The following is a 16988-nucleotide window of genomic DNA, read 5'->3' on the forward strand; positions in this document are numbered from 1 at the left end:
TCTGGCTGTTTACATGCAGCACGCACCACCTGGCAGACGCCTCAGTGCAACACACCCTGCTCTTAGCTCGCGCACACAGCTTGGTTGGTGTTTGGTTGGCCTGTGCAGACAATTCAGTCTAGACAGATCTGAAGGCTCTGCCTGCAGTAACTAACAGTGTTGATGTGGATGCTACTTTCTGTATTGCTGGGGTGTGTTTTGGGACTGGGTAACAATATAATAAAATCAGGTGTAAAAAGCATTTGTGATACTTTAAGAAACAACAGTTGCGTGAAGCAATTTAAGTCAATTTAATAATAGAAGCAACAGGGCATGAACAAAGTTAAATTTTATATATTTTGTTTTATCAAATAACATTTAGAAAACTATTGTGCAAAACATATTCATGTACGTCTTCTTCAAAGGCTCTGCACCAGTGGATAGTCATAGTCCTCTTAAATGAGGAAATATAACAAGTATGCATAACAGCAAGTGGTAAGCCTATCTACTGTATGTACATTTTTACATAGACCCGGATTTTGAGGTCCCCTGACTTGATGATAAGCAATGCGGCAGATTCGACAGATCTGCAACAGAAACTGTATATAAAATCATATAAAATGTGATGTAACAGACTACTATGTTGTCAATTCGCAAATTCTCAGAAAGAGCACTCATGTTCTTGCCAGATCTCTTACAGTTTAAATGGGCCAAATAAAAACTGAAGCACTCAACTTGTTTTGAACTGTTAACTTTTCAATGCATACATACAGTTCAACAAGAGTCAACAAATGTATATCAACTTCACAAAATAAATACACCGTCATAAATCTGAAATGACTATATTTTCCAAAGGGAGAGTTTACCCAAAACACAAAATGACTTAAATGTTTCCTAACCTTCAGCGAAGAAAACAAATCTAAAGTGTGTATCGTGGTCTTTCCTGGCAAATAGACAACTTACGGTAAAAGGTAAGGAAACATGTAACTTTGCAATTCGAGCGAACTATCCCTTTGAAAGCTGAATATTCATGACCTATATCTTCAACATATGAAATTAACATCTTTTGAAATAGAGAAAAATACAGACAAGCAAAGGCCATGGATGTAAACACCATGTGCTGACACTTAACAGTAGTTAATGGCATCATCGTGCATTTGTCACACACTTCATTTGTTTTCTTTTATTATTTTTAAGTTTTCAAGAAAACAATTTTTTTTACAGCGTATATTCCAGTATGTCCAATGCTGGGAGCACTCAAGTATTTCTATAATGTAATGTAATGTCAGTTCTACTTCTAGTGTTTCTCCATCTCAGTGACATACAGCAGATGGTCCTCTGGGGACATCCCGTGGCTCTTGCTGAGGTGGAGCTTGATGGCATGCTTACTGGCAAACTTACGGATACACAGCTGGCATCGGTACACAGTCCCACTGCCCTCCTCCTGTGACTGGGAGGAGGGTGGAGAAGAGAGGAGGAAGGGGTCCGGTTGGGGCAGTTTATCAGACACACCTTTCAAGGAGTCCCTCAGGGTCTGTTTGGGGGAGAGCTTGGCCAGGTCCTTCAGTCTGAAGCCCAGGTGGGCCTCCAGGTGGCAAATGTAGGCAGCGGGGGTCCGAATCTGTGAAGCGCACTCGCTGCAGAAGAACACTGGGTGGCCAGAGTCTAGGTTCTTGAGGAATTTGGTCCGGCCAGTCCTCCTCAGCTGGTACTTAACATTGGCCAGCCAGTGGCTGATGGTGGTCATGGAGAGGCCCGTGAAGCGGGACACGTGCATCCTCTCCTGGGGGCTCAGGTCGGACATGATGTACTTCCCCTCGGACATCTGCCTGAGGCTGGAGGAGAACTGGGCCTGCAGGAGGAGCAGGTGTTGGGGGTTCCAGTTGGACTGACGGCCCTTCCGCTTATTGGACATGGACCCCTCAGCCTCCTCTGGGGTGGTGGAGCCCACTATGTCTGTGACCCGCTCCGTGATCCGGGTCCGTGAGGGGGGCTTGGAGATGTGGTGTGCTGATTGCGTCAGGTTCCTCAGCATGTCGGAGATGTCCGACAGGGCGTTTTCATGGAGCGGGCTGCTGGATGTGAAGGGAGAGACCACGGTCATCTTAGCAGTGGTCACCATTGAGGAAGGGGAGACGGAGGAGGCTGTTGAGGAGGGAGTCAGAGGAGCAGAGCCAATAGAGCCCCCTCGATCACTCTTCCCTTTGGTCAGGTCCATGGGCTGGTCATCACTGGACTGACAGACACTACTACGAGCCACGGGCACTGGGTGTTTTTTGTTGTGTGTGGGGGGAGCGGCCACGGCAGCCCTCTCGGCCATACTCTGGCTCAGCCTGGACAGCAGACTGAGAGGGTCCTGGCTGGGCAGGGTGGCCTTGGCTGCTTTCCCCAGGTGGACATTCATCACAGACTGAAGAGCACTTAAAGGGTTAACAAAGGGCTGCTCCAGAGGGGCGTGGCCTGTTATGAAGGCTGTGCTGCAGCTCAAAGCGGAGGCAGGCGATTGGACCATTTCTCTCCTGCGCTCTCTCTCGGACGGTGAGACCCTGTCGCTATGGCTACCTCTGTCGCTGCTAGCCAGGGTCACTGACCTCCACTCTCGGGGTGAGTCTGCTCCAGTGGATTCCGCCCCCTCAATGCTACAGGGGGACAGGTTCACCTCTTTCTTGGGGGACACCTCGTTCTTTACCTTCCACTCCACTTTGGCCACTTTCTCTGTCACCTTCTTCACCAGCTCCTCCATGGCCTGGAAGTTGTTGAGGTGGGGGAGGGCTGTGCTCTGACTACCGGGTGGGGAGATCAGGGGCTGGGACTTACTGAGGGAGGAGAGCCCCACCTCCCCTCCAGTGAACAGGTACTTGACAGGGGAGCTCTTTTCAGGGCTACCCTGGGGCATTTTCAGGGAGTTGGGGAACTGATAGGCAGCGTGGATACTGGGGTATCCCCCCCAGCTGGGGTTACCACTCTGGGCTTTGTTGATCGCCGACGTCACCGTGTTCTCCAGGGACTTGAGGATGTCGAAGCCGCCCTTGGGGCTCTCTTTCAGGTCCTCCTCAGTCAGATAGTTATACTTTGTGGAGATGTCAAACTTCTCCTCCACCTCCTCATCATCGTCCCAGTTCAACACCTGCTTGTCATGGCTGACCATGTCCTGGGTAAACTCTTCCTCCATCTCTTCTTTCTTAATGTCTTTGAGAGGAGGGGAGATGGCCGGGGGTGATATGGCAGAGGGTGGAGGAGGGGAGAATGTAGAAGGAGCCAATGGGATTGATTGAACCTGCTCCTCATTGGGGGGCATGGCCTGTACAGGGCTGGGGGTGGTGGCCCCTGGAACGGGACAACCTCCTCTCTTACTAGGGGGGTTGCCGTTGGTGACCCGGAGGAAATGACCCGTCACCATCATGTGGGAAGTCAGCTCCTGCAGTGTATTGTGGGAACTCCCGCACTCTATGCACTTGAGGATCTGGGACTTGCGAGATTCGAACTGCCACGCATAGCTGGCGCCGTTCTGGTGGCCAAAGCGGTTGTTGGGGGTGATGTAGGGGTTGGAAGCCTTGTGGGAGGGGATGTTGTGGTCACCACCCAGGGAGGTTTTGTGTTTGTGGGTCACCTCTCTTGAGCATGGGGAGCCAGGGAGGTCCAGGCTCCCAGAGAGTGGGGCTCTCTTCCTTGAGATAATTTTGGCTGCCACAGGGGCCATGGGCTCCTTCAGAGGTACTTTCTGGTAGTGTTTGGTTTTGATCATGTGGACGCTCAGGTCCTGCAGGGACTCGAAGGAGTGGCCACAGTACATGCACTTCAGCACCTTCGCGGCATCCTCCTTGCCCTCCATCTCCAGTAGGGAGCGCTTGCGAGGCTTGGACCAGCGCCCCTTGGCCCCATTGGTTCCCCTCTCGTGGTTGTCATCGCGGTAGTGGCCCGTATCGTTCATGTGCACAGTGAGGTCCACCAGGGTGTCGTAGGCGGCGCTGCAACCCTTGCAGCGAAACTTGCTGGCCCCGGTGAAGATGTTGCCGTACAGTCTGGGGTTCTGCCTGTGGAGCTGCACTGTGCTGAAGAGACTGGGCACTGAGGGAGGAGGGTTGTGGAGGCTCTGAGAGGCCTGCTGCTGCAGGGACTTAGCCACCGCGGACTGGTGCCAGTCATAACTACTGCTGCTGCAGCTACTGCTAGTACTGCTAGTCCGCGGTGGCTTCTCCACGGGCGTCTGAGTCTGTGTCAGGGTTGAGTTAAAGTTCAGGGGCGACCAATAGGAGTTTGTCAGGAAGCTGGAGTAGATTGCCTTCATCTGTTCCAGGGTGTCCTGCGCCAAGGGAGTGTCCAGGCCCGAGGGGGTCCCTACCCTCACCCCTGCTCTGTTCAGAGGCTCTTTGACAGGCCCCTCCTCGGATTTGACCGAGGCGGTTTCAAAGTCTGACAGGGGGTCGCTGGCTTCGCTCACGTGTGATTCACTGTCCATCTCCTGAGTAGAGAGCTCAGCCCCAGTAATGGAGTACTGGTCACCCAGTGGCTCTTTGGTGAGGAGGTCCTTTTCTGAGCTCTCTTCCTCCTCTGGAAAGTCCACGTCCTCTCCTTCCACCTCCTCCTTCATCTCCTCCAACTCCTCTGGAGAGTAGGCTGGAGGGAAAACAGAAAAGAGAGCGAGAGAGTTATATTAAGGCCAGTGAACACAGTAGAGAAAGTTTATCTTCTACGGGTGCCTGAGGACTCACAGGAATAAATGAGCCATCTGTGAGGCATCCGAGATAAAGCCAAGTTGAGAAATGACAGTCATCCCATTTCACCTCATCAACCGTTAAGGTGTTTATATACTACCCCAGCCACATGTATAACTCATTGATGCTCCTCTCCCCTTGACTTTGCTTATGGCGTGGAAAAAACTAAAATCTTGGCAAAAACATAATGTGCCATTTTATTTATCTCAGGGCGCAACAGCTTGAAATGAAAGCTAAATCTGAAATTAATGAAGCCCAATCGCGCAGTGGCATTCTCCTCTGGGGTAATAAATGAGTTGGATCAACCTCCATCTGTCAGTTAATATGTCTGACGCCTCTTCATCTGCCTCTCTTCTGTCTCCTTACACACATGCAAATGCCATCCACATTAAGAAAGAAGTGTCACTCATTACTAAAAAAGGGAAGCCGGATTTATGACGATAAGACTATATGGTAACACTACTTTTAGGGTCCGCAATAAACCATTTAAAAAGGCATTTATGAATTCTGTGTTCACCATTTGTTCATAATTACTCCCACATTAAGAAACCATTTACTAATCATTAGTAAAGTATTTTTGCAGTCCCTAAAGTGAGTGCTATTTATACTTTATAAATGTTTTGAATGACCACTAATTTCTCACAAAAAGAGGGGCATGCCATTGGTAAACATTCCAGTCAACACAGGATGTTTAAAGAAATATATGTGTGAATAATTATCTTACTAACATTTACAAATGTGGGAGTAATGATGAATAAATGGTGCGCAAACTGTTTGTAAATGCCTTATAAATGTTTTATTATGGACCCTTCAAATAAAGTGTTACTGACTAGGTAAATGTTTGAATGACATTTTTCAATGTCATCTAGATTGAAGTCAGGCACCACAGATTATCAAGAGTGATGTGGATTATGAGTATCGCAGACAGGGCAGGAATGGTTTTTGGAGCGGTCTCCCTGTATGTCCCTAACAGGTGCTTGGTGTTAGGCAAACACACACACACTATCAGGACATCAGAGACATTTCCCCAGAGAGAAAGAGAGGGAGGGAAGAAGAGTGTGTGAGGTTGAAGAGGAGACGATGGCAACACATAAGCGACCTGTCACTTTGCATGTGTGCGCCCTCAGCTCACCTTAGACAGGTGACTTGTTGGTGTTGGTGTGTGTGTGATGGGTGCCTGGCCCTGACAGATCACAGGGGACACCGACCCGTCCCTCAGTGCCCTCCTCCCGTCCTCAGAGAATGACGGTCCCCTTTAGTGACAGACTGTCCTCCACCCGGGTCCCCACACACCATCACTGACACAGCTAAGTGGGACAAATGTCTTAGTGAAGGCTGCGTCACCAGCCTCTTCCCTCTGCCCCTTCCCTTTCTGCTGTCCACTTCATTATGGACTCAACTCCCCCCCCAAAAAACTAAATCTTCAAAACAATGAGCAAAGATGTTTGGAACATCTGGTATACTTATGACAGATAGATGCAGGCGAGCATACTGGCTCTGCACGCACGCACCCACCATCACACCCACCACCAGCCCACCCACCACCAGCTCACACACACCCACCAATCCACCAGCCCAAACACCCACCAACCCCAAACACCCACCCAACACCAGCCCCACACATCCAACTACGCACGCACGCACGCACACACTATCCACTTCAAATCCCACATCCCCTACACACAAAAATACAAACACGTCCAGTCTAAACAAAAATGTAATCGCTGGAATAACTCCTACTTCCAGTGCTAACAGCCAATCTCAGGGCGGGAGGTGGTTGGCTGGGCGACTAGTGGCGGCGCTGGTCTGATGTGGGCCCTGAGGGCGTTGGGTGTCAGCAGGCAGGCAGCCCCACTGAGAGGGCCAGTCTAATGGGGACCTGACAGGTGCGGCCTAGTCTCCCATCCTGCCCGTAGATTTGGTTTGTCACTGGGTATCCATTAACTGCCAGTCTCCGCTGATCGCCTGCGACAGCTCTGATCAAAAGATGTCACCGGGCTCCGTGCGCTTGGCAGGGCCTGGCACACCGCTCGTAAAGAGGGCCAAACAGGGTGTAAATAAAATGACATGATCACTTCCCTGGCCTCCCATGTCCTGGACACAATTATGATAATGTGAAAGGAGGAGGTAAATCGCTCACCGCTCGGCAGTCAAACCGGCAGGGAACATATCTCGGTCGTTGTTTTTTCTCTCCTCTCCGGATGGTGTTTGTGAGAGTGTCTCATTTGAAGGAGGATATACAGTCAGGATGAGGTAGCTATGTTGATGTGTTTGTGTCCAGAGCAGCTGGTCACAGATGTCAGGTTTAATCACGGAGGTTATGACTCTGGTATTAGCAGGCAGGTTGAACAAGTCCTTAGGTCGCTCTTATAGTCTTGACCTATCATGAACATGTCTCATGTATTTCTTAAAACCTCTGTTCTATCTTTATATGACCTGAAAGTGAGCCAGTCATCTAGCCATCCTTTCTTACTTTTCCGTACACATTTTTAAAAGGGATCAGAATTCCAGTGTCCTTAAAAAAATAGCTTTTCTGCCCATTTAAATACAGACACGGAGACATACAACCTACTGTAGGTTACTGTTCATTAGTGTAAAGTCCCAGGCAATTCAAAATGCCAAACAACAGCCATTACATCTGAGCACTATCTGTTAATTTGATCCCCAATGACTGATCATCCATCACTGTGGGTGACAACCACCATCCAATTATTCTCCCTGGTTTGACTGACAACAGAGGTGATTTATCACGCTAATAAAATGTGATGGGTTTTGTGGGTTCATTCTGAGAAACAGAATGGATTATTAAGAAATAAGAATACACCTGGATGGAGAATTAAGATCGCTACACTCTCATGGGTTCTCAAAAGTTTATTTGTGGTGGGGTAGGGTTCTACATGGAAGCTTTGTCATCTGAGGAACCCTTTATGTTTCTAGCTAGCACCTTTTATTATATGAGTGTAAAGTATCTGGGTGGTGTATTTGCTAATAGTGGTTGTGCGGGCTTTATCATGATTAAATCTGCCAAATGCTGCACTTTGGACTTAGTGTGGGAGGCAGAGTTTCACATCTCAGTCACGCTTCACACAGAAATAGCGAGACCAGAACACAGAAATAGCAAGACCAGAACACACACACAGGAATCTCTCACATGTAGAGAAACACATCCTGCCCGAACACAAACTCAAACACAACCCTACAAATTACAAATATAGTCTGTCGTCGGTTGCAACACACGCGCACACACAGGGCAATGAGAAAAGACAGTGACATCTTGGCATGCTCACGACATTCCTGTGGAGTATCAATTTCATAAACATCAGGGCTGCAGACGCAGAAGGATAGATCATCTGATAGAAATGCTGCAGAGACATGGGATAAAAAGGTACTGTGACTATACACCACAAGTAAAAGAAACAAAACCAGGCCCCCTCTTCTGACGGTAGATAGTATAATCAAAGCAGAGCATGTCTCAAAGTAAGAGGCACACCCTAGTTCATCATCAGTAATCATATAGTCAGAGTCTGGACTGGAAAGCTTGTTGAGTGAAGGAAGCAAGACACGATTTAGTCTACAACCAGATTTTTTGTTGTTGAAAGAAAACAACACATGTAAACTGAAGTTATCAATTTGTAAGAATCAGCCTTTAAGAATGGTAAGGGTGTTGGAGGATCTCTGTTGCCCCTCAGTTCCCTGCTCCCTCCACTGCCCACAACTAACCTCCTCACTCATCCTCCACAGCTGGGGAAACTGCCAGTAGAGCTGGGAGCCAAATCACACACAACACCGGGGTAAACAGGATGTGTAACCAAGACACTACTACCAGAATCTGCACTACGACCACTGCATGACATACTGTAACAGCTAGCTACAGTAGCTGAGCGGAGAGCAGCTGAAAAGAGGGAGAGGAGGGAGAAGGGAAGGAGTAGTATTATATTCATTGGTGGTCCAACCACTGCCTAGCCTAAAGCTGCAGACGTAGGCCATCATCTAGCACCGCAGCAAAATGTGGCTAATGAATATTCATAGGAAAGGGATTCCATCATTAAGCCTCTCATTCTGCTACTGTACCACGTAACAATAACAGATCCACAGCTAGGAGGCCAGGCGTTGTCCAGTTATAATTGACTAATGCTAGCTCGAGTTAGCAGTGGCTATTTAAAAAAATCCAAACTGTAGATTCATCTATCCTGGCCCATATACTGCCTTCAGGGTAACTGGAAAATAGAGGTAGGTGTGAAAAAAAATATTATTTAAAGTGGTAAAAATTCCTTAGAGGATCCTGAGGTGGTAAGGAACAACACTCTACAGTAGAGCTATGATCATAGCTAGATCACAGGTAGGGTACTGAGAGTGCAGAGAGTTAAACGGGGCCTCACTACACGGCCGTGGCGTTTCTTATTCCTGATGTGTTCTTTAACTGGGCCCTCTCGCCCTTAAAGCAATACAGCCCCTCAGCGGGGGGCCCTTACTGACAGGAAGAAGCCTTAAAACACTTAGAACCTCCAGGCAGGAAATCACTTCTGCCACAATCACACAACCGCAAGCCACTGACTTCCACTAGCTCCAGTTTCCCAGCAGTCGACTGAGAAGAGGCTTTAAAATAGAAGGCAATCATTCCATACAATAACAGCCTTGTTTGGTTCTGTTAAACTGTCCTGAGATTAGCGGGAAAAGGAGGAGGAGAGAGTATTATACCCATTGAAATGTCTTTATTCCATTAGCATTTGTCATGCTAGGCTAACCACTCCTTGGTCTAACAGTGGTATTCCCCTCTTGTGGCCTCTGTTGCTAGGAAGGAGGAAGCACGATGAGGTGAAATGACACTCACTGTCAGAGAACAAATAGGCTACAGGTGTCATAAGTCATACCCTCAAGAGAAAGATTTACTAATATGTAGGAATGGGAATTTCCAGGGACCGCATGATACGACATTATCACGATACTTAGGTGCCGATACGATATGTATTGCGATTCTCATGATTCTATATGTATTGCGATTCAATATTGCAATTTTATTGCGATCTGATGTTCCAAACATATTGCTCATTATATGTCAGCTGCAAAGAGACAAGAGAGAGCATGAGAAAATTAGTTTTGATCAGTCATAGAAATAAAAGTGCTGAAAACAGCTTGGCTCACCATTTAAAAAGAAGATGGAGAATAAGCTATAGGATGAAAAACACAGGAGTTTGGCACATGTACAGCCGACTAGCACTAGCTAACGCAACCTAGCAATTATTATTATAGTTTTACAAATCGATACATGGAGTCAAAGTATCTATATAATATCACCCAAAATAATTATGCAATATGTAACTATAGATCTTTCCCCCATCACTACTAATATGTGCCTGCGCCTGGTCGCTCAAAGAGAGATGCTCACGACAGTCTATTGTAACTGTACATCACTGTTCCTCCTATTCTGTTCCTATTTTCTAGCCCCTAATGAATGAGTGAATACACTGTGTCCGCTGATTGTAGTGCAGGAAGTGTGCTCTGGGAGATGGGAAAATCAGAGCGATCCCTCTCGCCCCAGGCAAGCCTTAGCGCTGTACCATGTCAAAGCAGGGGAAGAGAGAGAGAAGAGCGAGAGAGAAGAGAGAGAGAGGCTGGGCAGGCAGATATATCAAACTGTACTGTACTGTACTCCCAGAATGCTGCATCGTTGTTTTATGACTGTACCTCCAACGGGCAGCTGTATATACAGACCTTCAGGACCCGAGCTATATTGGTTTCAAACGGGTACAGTACAAAGACATTACGATCTCCCACACACAAAAAGATATCGGAGGGGAGAGGGAGAGAGAGAGAGGGGGGAGACAAGGGAGAGAGAGACCGGTTCAGATGTTATGTTCTCGCCCTATCAAAGTGTTTAGAACTAGACCCAGTCACAATAACTGATGGATAAATGGAAACAAACAAATGAATGCTACCTAAACAGCTTACACAGGTGCAGAATCAAGGGGCAGTGGGTTCACAAGCTCAAACATCAGAGTAGAAGAACTCTATGTTATGAGAAAGCTGTGCTCTCAGATCTACACCAAACCTATTGTCCAAGACCAAGCACTATAACATAGGGTCACATATTATCCAGTCCTTGTACAGTTGCTCTACCCATATCACTCAGTAATTCCCCTCGGCTCTACATCAAACCTATATCCTTCAAGATCTACCATGTATGATAGGATGACATTATCCACGCCAGTACACTTGTCTTACAGTTGCTCTACCCACATAACGCCTACTTCCTTTTATTTGTTCTCATCTCTCTAGTCCACCCCACTATAGCTAGCTCCATGGGTCGTATGTTTTAACTGCTCCTTAGATTAATGTCCTGACGATGGTGTGACTCCAGCAAAGGTCACCTGCCTCTGCCTTAGCCTGTACCTCTGCCGGGACATAGGGCCAACCTTTCAGGGCCCACTTCACTCCCAACAAACAGCTGTTGCGATGATCGCCTAGCAACGAGGTGGTGATGGACGGCCCTAAGATGGATGGCCACCATAAATCACACAACACCAGTGTGTGGGGGGAGGAAAAGAGGAGAAACGAAAGAAAAGAAGTACAAAAACAAAACAACCTTTTCTCTCTTTGTGGAAGAGAGGGGAAGTAGCAGCAGCAGTGGCGCTGGCCTTGCCTTGACCTCTCACTGAGCTCTTATTCATGATTGTGGTGTAACTACACAGAGCACGATGGGGCAGACGCCTGCCGACCTCCTCAGGAAAGTGTCAAATGGGAGGGTTTTGGTCTGACGCATAGTTGTTTGTATTTCTAATCTACACTACACAATCAACTGACTGATTATACATTAAAACGAACCATCACTATTTTTTTCTGTCTTGGAAGAAAAGCTAATTTCACACACGAAATGATTTGCAAGCACATTGTTCGCTTATAATAGACTGGGATCTACTCTTTCAAAGGGCAGAACCCTCCCGGCAAAGCAAAGCAACCTGGGTAGTGTAGTTGAGGGATAAACATCATATCATCCACTATAGCTGGGCCATCTGATTCGGCACAACTGCTGTGGCGTGGCTATCTAGTTACACTCAGGCAGAGAGCATGATCATCCATCACACAGTGAGTGTCTGTCTAAGGCTTTCCACCCTGCCTCTGCTCGGCCTGCTCTCCAGTTACAGCCCTACACGGCCAGCCTAAATAATATTCTCCATGATAAATGGCACTATAAGCCTGGGATCCATCATTAATCTACTTTTTAAAGAAGCATCCCCGGTTAGGACCACGGGAGAGCAGACCAGCTTGGGTTCATTTTGAGGCCAGCCTAGCATGAGTGATACCTGTCGGCCTGCTCATCAGGGAGTTAGGCTACATACACACAAAGCCTCCCTCGCTCACATACAGCCACAGATACACGCACACATACTCCCATTACACACCACACACACACACACATTACACAAAGTGTAATTACACACAGATAACACACACACATACATATTCACACACACACACACTCAACAAACACATATCCAATAACCAGATATTTCTCACGTTTGTACAAACATCCAGAGACCGTCATGGAAAAACATTCTGTCACTCATCAAAACATAACTCATGTAACTCAATCCTCTGTCATCTAAAAACACCTCCTTGTCCTCCTCCACCATCACCTCTAGACCAGTGCTTTGTACAGTGCCACACTGTTGTGAGAAATGTGTAAAACTGCTATTTTTCCTTCCATTTCTTTCTTTCTCCTACTTCTCTCACTACTCACTCTGCCCCTCTTTCTCCATTCCTTTCCCTTCTCTCTCCCTCTTTGTTTCTCCCAGTCCACTTTTCTCCTCTTTCATTATCTCCCTCTTTCACCCCCTCCCTGTGTGTCTGCTAAAGCCAGTATGATAAATGACACACGTCAGTTTGTCAGGAGCGAAGGGTGGGCCAGTGATAAATGACTCTGTTGAAAAGGAAATCGGCTTTTTGGCATGGCCGGGCTATTCTCCTCCTGGATTCAGTTTCAGGACCCCTGAAGACCAGAGTCGGCTCAGTTTCCCGAAAAGAGCACACATCCCACTAGGCTCTGACGCATTACCCCCGGGGAGGAGGGTTTGAGTGAGCGAGGCTGTTCCAATTGTCGCCATAGCACAGCTGAATCTATCACAACAACGTACGGTGGGACTTTTTAAAATAAAAACCTAGGTAGGCCTACTCCAGTCCAGACAGAGGTCTCTTACATACAGGCGGGCTCTAAAACACAGAGGAGGATGGCAAAAGTTTTTAATTTCTGTCATAAGGTTCACTTTTCTTTTCTAGAGCCCGGCCCTATGGTCTGACATCTGCCAAGTGGGGTTTAAAAGGGAGGAGCCCGTTCCACCTCTCCTCTCCTCTCTTCCCTCATTCACTGGCAGTTCAGGGTGGTATTGTTATCATTACACTGGGTGGATTTATGGAGCCAGGCCCTATGGCAAAAACAAAAAGGCATCTGTCAATACTAGTGGGAAGCACTCTGTCACCCACCCCTCCATGGCCAGGCAGACAGGCGTGGAGAGCTCATTAGGTATGCACTTATCAGACAAATAGATCACAGACATGACTCAACCTCGCCGGAATCCAACCACAGTAACGTTCATTAGCAATGGGCTGAGCGGTGTACAAAACAAGACTTCCTCGAGACTCGCACCTGCATGGTCTAGCCCTATCTATTGTTTACTGGAACAATTACATGCACCCTCATTCCCGTAATGACATATACAGAACACTCACATGCAGACAACACCCAGTCACCCACAGAGAAAAACTATATTTTGTTTTGGTGTGATTTCCAATCCAGACACTATATAAACGTGTGTCTGTCTACAATAGCTGTTGGTCTCTGTAATCCATATGTCTATAAGCAAGTTTGTAAGTGAGCGCATGCCTTTTCAATTTCTATGTATATATTTGTTATTTCTGTAATGTGCGCTAATGATAATCTACAGTATCTGAGCCCATTTCTGTCTAAGTATAAGAGATGCTGCAGTGACGACAATGGTTGAGTGACGATGAGGATGGGGTTAGAAGGAAGAATGAGGAGGCGAGGAGATAGAGAGAGGAGGGATAGAGGGTGAAAAGGGTTCAGAGGAACGATGGCATATGACTGACCCTCCTCACTGCGGACTCTATAGTTGCTATTCCTTTCATCACCCCTGCCATCCAAACCACACACTGAACACACACGACTGATTGCTACCACTCTGGCACAGCTGACCTGGCAGCCATAGGCCTGACCCTGCAGAAACAGGAGACCTCTAGCCGTTGAGCCCAGTCTAAACCAGAACCCCACCTGCTGTCGCTAGCTCACACACGACTGGAGCACAGGTCGGATTAGAGCAGGGGCCTGCATTTCACTACCCTGGCCTGAGTAGGAGACTCGATACCTGGCTGGGACAGAAAAACTCACTCTCACATCCATAGAAACACCCACCCACACACCTACACCAAATACAGCCACTAACTGTGAGGAGGCTAACCTAAGGGCCATCCTGTTAGGTTCCAGTCACTACACCGAGTACACTCACTACAATGCTTCAGAGCAAAAAGCATTGCCCCTGGGCCTATAGTCTAAGCTAATCACAAGCCACCTGAATGCATCCCGAGTTTCCTCCCCAGCTGTTTGAGTTTCTCCTGTTAGGCTGCCTTCAGAGCACTCAAACCTGACCTATGCAGGTACGCTGGGCCATTTGTCACCTGCAGCGGAAAATTGAGTTACAGCACGACCAAAGCTGAGTGCTGCGCCGGGAACCGAGGCACTGTGTAATATCAACTTGATTACATCAAAGTGGTGGCAAACCTGGTTGGTTGGGGCCGGGCACACCAAGGCTTGTCATCTCCAATCATTAAGCCCGTCAAGACTCCATCAGTCCTTCCAACTAATTAGGTGAACTCTAATTAAGCTAGCAAAACAACTTCGCTTTTTCTACTGGCCGAGAACAAGGCTGAGAGAGAAGTGGGGCAGAGAAATGAGTGGGGCAGAGAGAGAGAGAGAGAGAGGTTTTTCATGCAAGTCTCAAGGTTGCTTTGGGCCGGCTCTCTCCCAAAGTCCCTAATCAAGGCCCATCATCTGTCAGCCTTTTCTTTGCTCTCTCCATCCCCATGCTCTGTGCTGCAATCAATTCATCATCACCCTTTGTGTGCAACTGAACAGTTGACAACTTTATAACTTGCAGCTGCAAAGGACCCACTGACTAAGAGGAGGTAAAAAAAACGAAAATAATCAATGGACGAATGAATGAACAAAGAAGTCGAAATAAAACGTTTCCTAACATTTCCACAACAAACACAGAATGGGTCTATATTACAATGTGCCATGATCCTGCATCAGAGAGACAACAAAACAAGTTAATAAAAATAATTTTAAAAAATAAGGAGAAACAAGATATTCCACTGATCTCAAATCAGAAAGCTTTCAGTCATTCTTTATGTGCTCCCCCCAGCCTCTCTCTCTCTCTCTGGATGAGATTGAGCGTGTACATTAGGCAGGGGCATTTTGATGAAATAAAAGCCTGGGCCAGCGTATGGCTAAACAGAATGGGAGCACTCACTCAGCCTGTCTCTGATTGACCATTAAAGCCATTGATGAATGGGGCTGTCAGAGGAGAGAATTAAATCAAACATGAAACAAAGCTGTCCTGACGGCCCGGTCTGACAGAGAAAACCATTCCTCCCCTCCATTACATAGCTCACGTCTCCTTTTACCTACCCCCCCCCCCGTGTGTCAGGCAATGTGTGTGTGTTTGTGTGTGTTAGAGAGCCAGTGATGTCTGACTATGAAACCACTTTACCCCCTTGCTTTTTCGTGAGTCACTTGACCATTGCAGAGGAGAGGGAGGAAAAAGTACACAATGCTTTCAAAGTGGTTTTAATGTGACGTCAAGGGGCTGCATCACATGGGGGGAGTGATTTCCTGATGTAGATCGGGAAGGAACAGATCAAAGCCGGATGACAGCCAATCAATCAACCGTCAAATCAGACATGGCAACGGTCGATTATAGCTTCTTCCAGTCCACATAATCCTTTTGTCTGTACCCAATTGTTTATTTTATCAAAGAAAAGGAGAGGTCATTCTTCCACCTCCCAATTCCAAAGTTAGCCGCTTGGCTCAAATGTTCACAAAGACCCTACTACAGAGACAGTAGGCTCTGGCACCGCCTTGGGCATTCCGTTATAGCAGACTGAGCACCGTTTCCCCACATTCTAATTCTTCCACCACGGTAAGTTAACGTTTACCGGGAAAGTAAGCTATCCATGGGAACAATAGGAAGGGGAAAGTTGACTGTAGCCATCCGATGTGAGTGCTACTGTGAAAAATAGTATGGCTACTTTGTAACAAGGGGAAACAAATGGCAACATTCGAGGGATAGTTACAGTAGCGTGCTACTCCTGGGATAATAGGCTCGCATTACAGAGTGTTACAAATCAAGTTAGCCTATACATCGAGTGAAAGCACTCCTATTAAAAAATACTGGAAACGGAAATCCAGAGGTTTGAGATTGATAACAACAAATCGTTCAGCTGCTATAGTTACAAATTTAACCATTCCCGTCGTAGTAGCCTACGTACCTGCAGCGCGCTTGGGCGCTTCTTGTTTCCTCCGCGGCATGTTTGCTTTCCCAAAGAGTTCTCTTTGGCCTCAGAATCAGAGCTGCTCCACTACACAGCAATTACGCCTTCATACACGAAACAGTGAGTGTTATCCGTAAAAAAGCTAAGAGCATTGTTTTTCAAATAGCACAGAAAAACGAAGCAAGTCGGGGAAAAACTGCGAATATCTGTCTTTCATCCCCCTGCGGCGCAACCACAGGTAATGATCAACAGCGTTAAACGCGGCCACGTCGGATCCTCTCTTGTGGAAGCAACAGGCAAACTTCAGCGAAACCGAGATGATAGCGTCACTCAAAGCATGAGAATGGGCAAACCCACTTTACACCTCGAGAGGGGAGGGACATTATGACACGAGGCTGTCTGTCTTATTCTCTTTACTGTCAATAATGTGTGGGCTAACGTTACGTCTATTGACAGAGGGAACACGACTAGTATTAGAATAGTTTACGTTTTGATAGGGACATCATTTTAGTCTAGTCTACATTAGGCCTAGACCTATATGATTAAAGTTTACAATGTTCTTAGCCCGCTCAGTTCCATTACATTCATTACACATAAGGCATTGGACGAAGTTTTGTTAAGAGCCGCGACACTCGGTCTGAACATTAGCCTAAAGCATCGCTTGCTGTATGGTTTTGGAAGCATAAGGACCTTATCTTTCATGTTACAGCGCTTGTTTACGGAAAACAGATG

General features: G+C 47.1%; 1 protein-coding gene across 1 annotated transcript; it reads right to left on the reverse strand.

The window, feature by feature from the left end:
• Positions 1-271: 271 nt before the first annotated feature.
• Positions 272-16550, reverse strand: LOC311135143 (teashirt homolog 3-like). The gene is made up of 2 exons (XM_084169036.1): positions 16254-16550; positions 272-4596 (listed from the first exon to the last, which is right to left on the reverse strand). The coding sequence occupies exons 1-2, from the start codon at positions 16291-16293 to the stop codon at positions 1277-1279; spliced, it is 3360 nt and encodes a 1119-aa protein (XP_084025162.1). The 5' UTR covers positions 16294-16550; the 3' UTR covers positions 272-1276.
• Positions 16551-16988: the final 438 nt, after the last annotated feature.

This window comes from Coregonus lavaretus (genome assembly GCF_964263955.1).
Source record: "Coregonus lavaretus genome assembly, chromosome: 9".
NCBI lineage: Eukaryota > Metazoa > Chordata > Actinopteri > Salmoniformes > Salmonidae > Coregonus > Coregonus lavaretus.

What these genes read in the sequence shown, in the direction of transcription:
- LOC311135143 (XM_084169036.1), bottom strand. Translation starts at nt 16,293, where the DNA reads ATGCCGCGGAGGAAACAAGAAGCGCCCAAGCGCGCTGCAG. An exon ending in AGCGCCCAAGCGCGCTGCAG is followed by an intron (nt 4,597 to 16,253) that starts GTACGTAGGCTA and finishes TTTTCCCTCCAG; the next exon opens with CCTACTCTCCAGAGGAGTTG.